The sequence below is a fragment of the Bos mutus genome, chromosome 11, assembly GCF_027580195.1.
Source record: "Bos mutus isolate GX-2022 chromosome 11, NWIPB_WYAK_1.1, whole genome shotgun sequence".
Lineage (NCBI taxonomy): Eukaryota > Metazoa > Chordata > Mammalia > Artiodactyla > Bovidae > Bos > Bos mutus.
The window spans coordinates 914,901-923,830 of NC_091627.1; the positions used below are offsets into that span (position 1 = coordinate 914,901).

At 61.4% G+C, this 8,930-nt stretch overlaps 2 protein-coding genes across 3 annotated transcripts; one reads left to right on the forward strand and one right to left on the reverse strand.

The window, feature by feature from the left end:
• The first annotated feature begins 502 nt into the window (after window positions 1–502).
• On the forward strand, window positions 503–3,765 carry CLIC3 (chloride intracellular channel 3). The gene is made up of 6 exons (XM_070378640.1): window positions 503–1,594; window positions 2,335–2,444; window positions 2,517–2,642; window positions 2,760–2,866; window positions 2,942–3,117; window positions 3,191–3,765. The coding sequence occupies exons 1-6, from the start codon at window positions 1,559–1,561 to the stop codon at window positions 3,347–3,349; spliced, it is 714 nt and encodes a 237-aa protein (XP_070234741.1). The 5' UTR covers window positions 503–1,558; the 3' UTR covers window positions 3,350–3,765.
• A 190-nt stretch (window positions 3,766–3,955) lies between these two features.
• PAXX (PAXX non-homologous end joining factor) lies at window positions 3,956–5,570 on the reverse strand. Of its 2 annotated transcripts, none has more exons than XM_070378642.1 (7): window positions 5,331–5,570; window positions 5,201–5,261; window positions 4,926–4,975; window positions 4,656–4,846; window positions 4,500–4,574; window positions 4,257–4,341; window positions 3,956–4,155 (listed from the first exon to the last, which is right to left on the reverse strand). In XM_070378642.1, exons 1-7 carry the CDS (start codon window positions 5,441–5,443, stop codon window positions 4,137–4,139), a joined length of 594 nt encoding a protein of 197 aa, XP_070234743.1. In that variant the 5' UTR covers window positions 5,444–5,570; the 3' UTR covers window positions 3,956–4,136. The 2 variants fall into 2 exon arrangements, with proteins under 2 accessions (XP_070234743.1, XP_070234742.1); XM_070378641.1 differs by having other exon boundaries at window positions 3,956–4,159.
• Between the last annotated feature and the right edge of the window lie 3,360 nt (window positions 5,571–8,930).

Consider the following 8,930-nt stretch of genomic DNA (forward strand, 5'->3'; position numbering starts at 1 on the left):
TAGGAGCATCGCCTGGCTCTCTGCCTCCAGCTCCACACAGGGTCTTCCGTCTGAGTGTGTGAAGGTGTCCATATCTGCCTTTTTTATGGGGACACAGTCATGGGGCTAGCGCCCATTGCCATGACCTCAACTTTGATCACCCCCATTTCCAAATACAGTCACATTCTGAGGGTGGGGGCTGTGAATTCAGAGGGGGCAGCCATAACACCAGGAAACCTCAGGCTAGTGGGACCCGCCCTCCATCCTGCACCAGGCTCCCACCCCCGGGGGACTGCAGACCGTTGATTCATCCTTCGTGTACTTACAGGGACGTCCCAGAGGCACTGCCGTTTACCAGGGGCATCCCCAGGAGTGCGTTTCCCCACATCCTTGCCAAGAACATGGTTGCCACATTTCTGTCCGTTGAACCACAAACCATTATCTATCTTGCTCTGATTTGTTCTTGAAATAAGTGTGCGATGAAACCTCGTGTGTGCGGTTGGGTGTTTTATTTCCTTTATTCTGAGCCACCTGTTCATTGCACCATTTTCCTAATGGACGTGTGAGGGTGTTTTTACACACAGGCCATCCGGTGAGCAGGTCCAGGTGTGGAGGGTCCGGGCCCTCCTCCAGGATGGGCTGTGTGACAGGAAGCAGGAAACCAGCTGGTGACCCCCTACCAGCGGTTGCAGAGCCGCCCATGGTGGTGTCAGACGGTCGGAGGCCCAGGCCCCGAGGCCACAGTACGTCCAGGTCAGCCCGGCTCGTGGCGGGGCCTGTGCCCAGGGCCCTGACCAGTGCTGGGTCTGGGGAGGGGTTGTCAGGCTGGGCCCGGGCAGGGTAGGGGCGGGGCCCTGGGCTGGAGGAAGGCGCGTGCAGACCCCACGGTGGCCACCAGGCGGCGCGGCGCCTCCACAGCCCGGCCCCGAGGCCCCGCCCCGGGCGGGAGACGCTGCGAGCGGCCTGTACGGGGCAGGTGCGCGCGCACCTGGGAGGCTGCCAACCCCCAGCCTCTTCTGGCCCTTCCTTCCAGTCCGAGGGGAGGGCGGTTCCCATGGGTCAGAAACTTGTGGCTTCTAACACCAAGAGCTCTTCTTTTCAAAGGTTAAGAACCGGGAGAAACACATCTCGACCGCACAGGGGAGGGGCAGGGGCGTGGGGTGGGCGCGCCCCGGGGACAGCTCACAGGTGGGAAGGGGGCGTCCCTTCCAAGTGGCTTCCCACTCTTGTGGCGCCCTGGTCGGCAGGTGGGGAGACTGAGGCTGTGGCCAGGCTATTCCCACCTCCCCCGCTCCCTGGCCTTCGGGGCGTCCCCTGGAGGGCGGGGCCGACCCTGACCCAGAGCTGCCCCGCCCAGTCCATTGCCTCCTCCCCCACCACTCTGGCCCCTTCCCTCCCCGGGGAGCCCTGGGGGCTTCGGTCCGCTCTGAGCTCCCTCGTGCCCGCCCCGCAAGAGCCTGGCAGGCTTCCCGGCCGAGGTGACTCCACAGGGCGGGCCGGGGCTGGGGAGGGCGGGGCGCTCGGAGAACCTTAAAGAACGCTCCCGGCCCGCCCAGGCCCTGCTGCCGCGGCTCCCACCATGGCTGAGGCCGGCAAGCTCCAGCTCTTCGTCAAGGTGCCAGGCTGCCTGGGCTGGGGGAGGTCCCGGGGACGGGTGCTCTGTGGGGCTCTACTTTCTGGGGCAGGCTGAGGGGGGTCTGCGGCAGTGTCTCCTGAGGTGGTGGGCTCAGGCTGTCTCGTGGAGGCTGTGTAACTGGGGGCGGGGGTGCATTAGAAGGGAGAGAGCGCCATCCCCAAAAGGGCTGCGGTGGCCCCATTCTCCTGGGAAAAAAGCCCCTTCGGGGCTGTGCCAGGCAGGTAGCCCAAGGCCAGGGCTCAGGGGCTGTGCCAGGTAGCCCCCTCAGTGCCCAGATCTGTGATTCCTGTGAAGGGACTGCCAGGTCCTGGCCTCCTCCCACCCTTGGAGCCCGGGGCAGCAAGGTGCCCAGTTGGACAGGATGAATCAGAAAACAGCTCCATTGGCCCGACCCACCCTTATGACCAGCCTGCAGGGCCTGGTGCCCAGGGGCCTGGCCTCTGCCCAGGCTCTGAAGGCAAGGGTCAAGGGGCCAGGCCCCAGAGCCAGGGTCGCACCCCTGCACCCCTCATCCTGGCACCTTGCCCAGCCTCCAGGCCCTTGGCAGCTCCGCAGACCCCTCCTCCCAGGGACCAAGTCGAGGGCTTTCACCGGCCACTTGTCGAGGTTGTGCCTGAGAGAGCGGGAACCCTGGGCTTGCTCTGGCCTCTGGGCAGCAAGAGCCCACAGGGGTCCTGGGTGTGCCCCCTGCCCTGGCAGCCCCGTGTCCCCCACTCCAGGCCAGCGAGGACGGCGAGAGTGTGGGCCACTGCCCCTCCTGCCAGAGGCTCTTCATGATTCTGCTTCTCAAGGGCGTGCCCTTCACACTCACCACCGTGGACACCCGCAGGTGAGCCCTGCCCCGGGACCCTGACCTCGCACTCCTCTGCCAGCCACCTCCCGCCCTGCCTCATGCCCACAGGTCCCCGGAGGTGCTGAAGGACTTCGCCCCAGGCTCCCAGCTGCCCATCCTGCTCTGCGACGGTGACGCCAAAACCGACACGCTACAGATCGAGGAGTTTCTGGAGGAGATGCTGGGGCCCCCAGAGTGAGGGCCGGGCGCAGAGGGGCCCACAGACAGGCCACCCCCGGGGCAGAGCCCAGTAAGGGCAGAGCGGGCCGGGAAGGGGCAGCGGGCTCTGACTCGAACCCCCTCCCACTCCAGATTCCCCAGCTTGGCGCCCAGATACAGGGAGTCTACCGCAGCGGGCAACGACGTCTTTCACAAGTTCTCCGCCTTCATCAAGAACCCAGTGCCCGCACAGGACGACGGTGAGAGTCTGGAGGTGCGGCGAGGGTGGGGGGAGAGGTGCCCTGGCCGGTCCTCACCGGGCCCCTCGCTCTCAGCTCTGTACCAGCAGCTGCTGCGCGCCCTTGCCAAGCTGGACAGCTACCTGCGCGCGCCCCTGGAGCACGAGCTGGGCCGCGAGCCGCAGCTGCGCGAGTCCCGCCGCCGCTTTCTGGACGGCGATCAGCTCACGCTGGCCGACTGCGGCCTGCTGCCCAAGCTGCACGTCGTGAACGTGAGCGCCGGGGCGGGGCGGGGCGGGGCGGGCAGACCCGCCAGGAGACCCTGACGGCGCCCCTCGCCCGCAGACGGTGTGCGCGCACTTCCGCCAAGCTCCCATCCCCGCTGAGCTGCGCGGCGTCCGCCGCTACTTGGACTGCGCCCTGCAGGAGAAGGAGTTCAAGTACACGTGTCCCCACAGCGCCGAGATCCTGGCGGCGTACCGGCCCGTCGTGCGCCCCCGCTAGCGCCCCCCGCCACCTGCCCACTCGTCTGCAGCCCCATAAAGGCACCTCTGCCCCAGTGAGCGCGAAGGGGCATCGGAGGGACCAGAGGCCCTCAGTTTCTGCCACTACCGAACGCCCACCCTGGGCCGCTCAACTCCAGACAACAGCCCACGAGGACAGACAAGAGAAGCCGGTGGGCGGGGTGCGGTCCATCTCCCTACTCCTCGGGGATGGCAGGACTGGATTGGGCTCCCAAACCAGTCAGGCCAGGGTGGGGCGGCAGGATGGCTGGGGAGGGTGGGGAGCGAAGCCCCGTCTGGGCAACTCCGGGCCAGAGGGCGGGCCCCACATTCTTCAGCTCTGCCCAGGCGCAGACAGACCACCCCCCACCTCCCTGGCCATCGTGTGGGGTCTGCATCACTGAGGCATGTGCCCCCTGGGGCGGGAACAAGGTTTCTAGCCTCTCAGAGCCCCACCCTTGCACAGCCGGCTGGGCTCCTGGGCGTGCCGAGCAGGGACAGGTGGGCAGGGCTAGAGAGGTGGGCAGTCTCACCAGGAAACGCAGAGCCTGACACGGCCCCATGCCCAGCCCGCGGGCCCGGGAGCCAGCGTCTGTCCATGACCTCATGACTTTCGCCAGATGAAGCTGTTTATTTGACGGGGAAGGGGCTAGAGGAGTGGCCTTGTTCCGCCTGGCAGCAGGCTGGGCAGGTGCCGGCAGGAGGTCCTGGGGGCCGCCCCTGCCCTCTCCTCGCAGGCACAGTCCTGACGTCACACTTTCCGTGGTGCCTTCAGGGGTCATCAAAGTCTACACCACTTGCCGGCTTCTTACTGGGAGAGAAGAGGGGATGACGCTGTGGGGTGTGGAGGGGTGGGCAGGGTCCATGCTGGACCCTGGGCACAGGAGGGATGGGGGGCGGGGAGGCACCTCTTGAAGCCGGGGTTGATGAGAGACTCCCCTGGACACCGCCTCTTGACCCCAGGTCCAGGGCCACCTCTCTGAGGATCTGGGTCTGGGGAAACAGGAGTGGGGGGGGCTGAGTCCAGCAAGACCCCAGGCCCACGACCCCCTACCACAAGGACAGAGCCTCTCTCTGGACTTTGAGGCTTGTTCTTGAGTTCCAGCACAGTCAGTGCGGCCCCAACCCGAGTCACAAGTGACAGGCCTTACCTGGTAAGAAGAGACGAGGCCCCGCCTGCCGGGCGCTCTTCCTGGGGCTGGTGGCCGTCTCCTCCGCTGCAGCAGCTGGGGGGTGGAAAGCAGGAATGCAGGCCCGGCCTGGGGGACCTTAGTGAGCCCAGGTGGGGGGTTCCCACCCCCACCTACCTGCCAGCCGCCGCTCCAAGCTGCACACACGCTCCGCCAAGCCCAGTGTCAGTGTCTGCAACCTGGAGGCTGCCTCTGGGCCCGGCACCTTGGACAGGTCAAGTTCCAGCGCCGAGGGGCCCCCTGAAAGGGTCAGGGACGCTCTGTCTTCCTGCAGGGTGAGAGTCACAGCTTGCTGCTCGCAGGCTGCCCTGGGGAAGGAGGGGGGCTGAGTACCGTGGCCACATCCACTGCTCCCCACCCACCCTGCCTCTCTGCTCAGAGGCTCACCTGAATCGGAGGGCGATGTCTTCAGCCGCACTGAGGCCAAAACGGGCTTTCTACAGGGCACAAGGGCTGGTCATCAGGGGCCTGAGACCCTACAGTCTCTGGGGACACCCTCAATCCGCAAGACCAGGCCTCCTGGGGCAGCTGCAGGGCCGTGGGAAGGGTGCCCAGGTACTTCCGGGAAATTCCAGGCCGCCCCCTGCGAGCCCACAGGCGGTCCGCGCTGCAGGTGTGTGGTGCGGGGGGCCTCCCGGCCACCCAGGAGCCCCGTTACCCACCAGGGCCGCCAGGCGGTCCGGCGTGAAGCAGGTGCTCCAGAGCTCCGCGGCGTCCGTCACACTGCGGGGCAGGGGCAGTCAGGCCGAGCCGCCCGCGCCCCCTCGCAGCCCCGCGGGACCCGGTACTCACCAGAGGTTGAAGCCGCCGCGTTCCCCGGGCCCGCCGCCCTCCCCCTCGCAGTAGCACACGAAGCGCGGGGGTCCGGGGCCCGGCGGCAGCGTGCAGAGAGGCGGCGGCACCATGGCGCCTCGGCGGGCGGAGGGATCCGGCGGGCAGGGCTCCGGGGCTGGGGCGCCTGCGGGCCCGGGGCGCCTGCCGATCTGCGGCGCCTCGGGACCTGGGGCGCCTGCGCGGGCAAAAGGCTTCCGGATCGGGGCGGGTGGGGCGGGGCTTAGCCCGGGGCGGAGCCTGCACCGTAGGGCGGGGCTTAGTCCGGGGCGGAGCCTGCGCCGTGGGGCAGGGCCGCAAGCACGGCTCGGGCTACCAGGCTCCTCTCACCGAACCTAGTCACCGTCTGGGGCTTGGCCCCCGGCGCACACTTGGGGGCCTCTTTGGACCTTCCCTTCTGCGCGCCCCCTGTCCCCGCTGAGTCCGGGGTTCCCCCCTTGGCGCAAGCCCTGAGGGGGCGCAGGCCTCTCCAGCCACCACTTTGGGCTCAGATCTCTTTGACCCCCCTTCTCTGGTCCCTGCGGCCTCCCCCTAGCCTCCGCACCCCTCTTCCTGTGTCAACTGGAACAAGTCAAATACAAAACAGAATAAAGTATGATAACCCGCGCCAGCCTTCCGCCCCTCGTTCATTCGCTCCGCCATGTTTAGCCAGCCCGCCTTCCTTGCCAGTGTTGTCCCGGCCCGTAGCTCACCTTGATCAGTAGCCGGGTCTCTGATCTCCTAGAGCTGGGGAGCGCTCACGGGATGGACAATGAAGCATGAAGTCCTCAGGTCGTGCCCCGTGCCCTTTGAGCTGTGACCTGGAAGAAGAGAGGAATGGAGCACTCCAGGAAAGGGGGCACCAGGCAGAGGGGGCGGCCTCTGCAGAAACCCTGTTGTGGACAGAGAACAGCTCTGCTCCGGGCTTTGCGAGGCCAGGGTGACAGAACCGAGGCAAAAGGAGGGTGGCTGGCAGGTGGGTTTGTAAGCTGTCCTGATGGATTTCAAACATGCCTGCAGCTGAGCCTGCCCTGCTGGCTGCATCCTGTTTCACAACCTCCCCACCCCCCTCCTACTCCCCGCCAGGCTCCTGTCTTGGGTCTCTGCTCTGCCTGGCACCCCCTCCCCAGACCCTCCTTCAGGTCTTTACACAAAGGTCCCTTACCGGTGAGGCCTTCTCTTGTTTTATACCTGATTTCAGTACCCTGCCCAACATCCCATGTCCTCTCTCCTCTGTTTTTACTTGTTTTTCAGCTTGTCACTATACAAAGCGTCTTCTGATTTACGTGTGGTGACAGCAGCCTCTAAGATGGCCCCCAACCAAGTGCCTCCTAGTTTTGCACCTTTGGGTACCCCTCCCCTGAGCCTGCGCTGGATGGAGTCCCTCGCAGATAGCCAATAGAATGTGCCAGAAGTGATGGACTGTCACTTCTGTCTTCCTCTGGAATTGCTAACACGGCACAAGGAGCCGGGTGGCAAAGGACCAAGGCCCAGCGTGGAGAAGCCCGGACACCGACTATCTCCCGGCGGAGCCTTCTGCTGGGAACACAGCCCCCACCAGAGGGCACACAGCCAGCTTCTGGCCCCTCAGAAATAGGCAGACAATGCACGCTGTTTTCAGCCGCTGAGTGCTGGGGGTAATCTTTCAGCAGTGGTTACTAATACGGTTATTTATTCTCTTTCTTGCCCATTTTCACCATGAGGTTTACAAAGGGAGGACTTGCTGTCTGTGTCATTCGCCATTGTATTCTCGAGTGTAAAGATGGGCTTGATAAAGGACAGAAATGGTATGGACCTAACAGAAGCAGAAGATATTAAGAAGAGATGGCAAGAATACACAGAAGAACTGTACAGAAAAGATCTTCACGACCCAGATAATCACGATGGTGTGATCACTGACCTAGAGCCAGACATCCTGGAATGTGAAGTCCAGTGGGCCTTAGAAAGCATCACTACGAACAAAGCTAGTGGAGGTGATGGAATTCCAGTTGAGCTATTTCAAATCCTGAAAGATGATGCTGTGAAAGTGCTGCACTCAATATGCCAGCAAATTTGGAAAACTCAGCAGTGGCCACAGGACTGGAAAAGGTCAGTTTTCATTCCAATTCCAAAGAAAGGCAATGCCAAAGAATGCTCAAACTACCGCACAATTGCACTCATCTCACACACTAGCAAAGTAATGCTCAAAATTCTCCAAGCCAGGCTTCAGCAATACGTGAACCATGAACTTCCTGATGTTCAAGCTGGTTTTAGAAAAGGCAGAGGAACCAGAGATCAAATTGCCAACATCTGCTGGATCATGGAAAAAGCAAGAGAGTTCCAGAAAAACATCTATTTCTGCTTTATTGACTATGCCAAAGCCTTTGACTGTGTGGATCACAATAAACTGTGGAAAATTCTGAAAGAGATGGGAATACCAGACCATCTGACCTGCCTCTTGAGAAATCTGTATGCAGGTCAGGAAGCAACAGTTAGATCTGGACATGGAACAACAGACTGTTTCCAAATAGGAAAAGGAGTATGTCAAGGCTGTATATTGTCACCCTGCTTATTTAACTTCTATGTAGAGTACATCATGAGAAACGCTGGGCTGGAAGAAACACAAGCTGGAATCAAGATTGCCAGGAGAAATATCAATAACTTCAGATATGCAGATGACACCACCCTTATGGCAGAAAGTGAAAAGGAACTAAAAAGCCTCTTGATGAAAGTGAAAGTGGAGAGTGAAAAAGTTGGCTTAAATCTCAACATTCAGAAAACGAAGATCATGGCATCCGGTCCCATCACTTCATGGAAAATAGATGGGGAAACAGTGGAAACAGTGTCAGACTTTATTTTTTCAGGCTCCAAAATCACTGCAGATGGTGACTGCAGCCATGAAATTAAAAGACGCTTACTCCTTGGAAGGAAAGTTATGACCAACCTAGATAGCATATTCAAAAGCAGAGACATTCCTTTGCCAACAAAGGTCTGTCTAGTCAAGGCTATGGTTTTTCCTGTGGTCATGTATGGATGTGAGTTGGACTGTAAAGAAGGCTGACCACCAAAGAATTGATGCTTTTGAACTGTGGTGTTGGAGAAGACTCTTGAGAGTCCCTTGGACTGCAAGGAGATCCAACTAGTCCATTCTGAAGGAGATCAGCCCTGGGATTTCTTTGGAAGGAATGATGCTAAAGCTGAAACTCCAGTACTTTGGCCACCTCATGCGAAGAGTTGACTCACTGGAAAAGACTCTGATGCTGGGAGGGGATTGGGGCAGGAGGAGAAGGGGACGACAGAGGATGAGATGGCTGGATGGCATCACCGACTCGATGGACGTGAGTCTGAGTGAACTCCAGGAGTTGGTGATGGACAGGGAGGCCTGGCGTGCTGCGATTCATGGGGTCGCAAAGAGGCGGACACGACTGAGCGACTGAACTGAACTGAACTGCAGTGGCACGTTTGTGTTGTTCTGTTGCTAAGTCACGTTGGACTCTTTGCGACCCCATGGACCGCAGCACGCCAGGCCTCCCTGTCCATCACCAACTCCCGGAGTTTACTCAAATTCATGTTCAACGAGTTAGTGATGCCATCCAACCATCT

What these genes read in the sequence shown, in the direction of transcription:
- CLIC3 (XM_070378640.1), top strand. Translation starts at nt 1,559, where the DNA reads ATGGCTGAGGCCGGCAAGCTCCAGCTCTTCGTCAAG. An exon ending in ACCACCGTGGACACCCGCAG is followed by an intron (nt 2,445 to 2,516) that starts GTGAGCCCTGCC and finishes TCATGCCCACAG; the next exon opens with GTCCCCGGAGGTGCTGAAGG. An exon ending in GAGATGCTGGGGCCCCCAGA is followed by an intron (nt 2,643 to 2,759) that starts GTGAGGGCCGGG and finishes CTCCCACTCCAG; the next exon opens with ATTCCCCAGCTTGGCGCCCA.
- PAXX (XM_070378641.1), bottom strand. Translation starts at nt 5,443, where the DNA reads ATGGTGCCGCCGCCTCTCTGCACGCTGCCGCCGGGCCCCGGACCCCCG. An exon ending in CGGACCGCCTGGCGGCCCTG is followed by an intron (nt 4,976 to 5,200) that starts GTGGGTAACGGG and finishes TGTGCCCTGTAG; the next exon opens with AAAGCCCGTTTTGGCCTCAG. An exon ending in GCCTCGTCTCTTCTTACCAG is followed by an intron (nt 4,342 to 4,499) that starts GTAAGGCCTGTC and finishes CTGTTTCCCCAG; the next exon opens with ACCCAGATCCTCAGAGAGGT.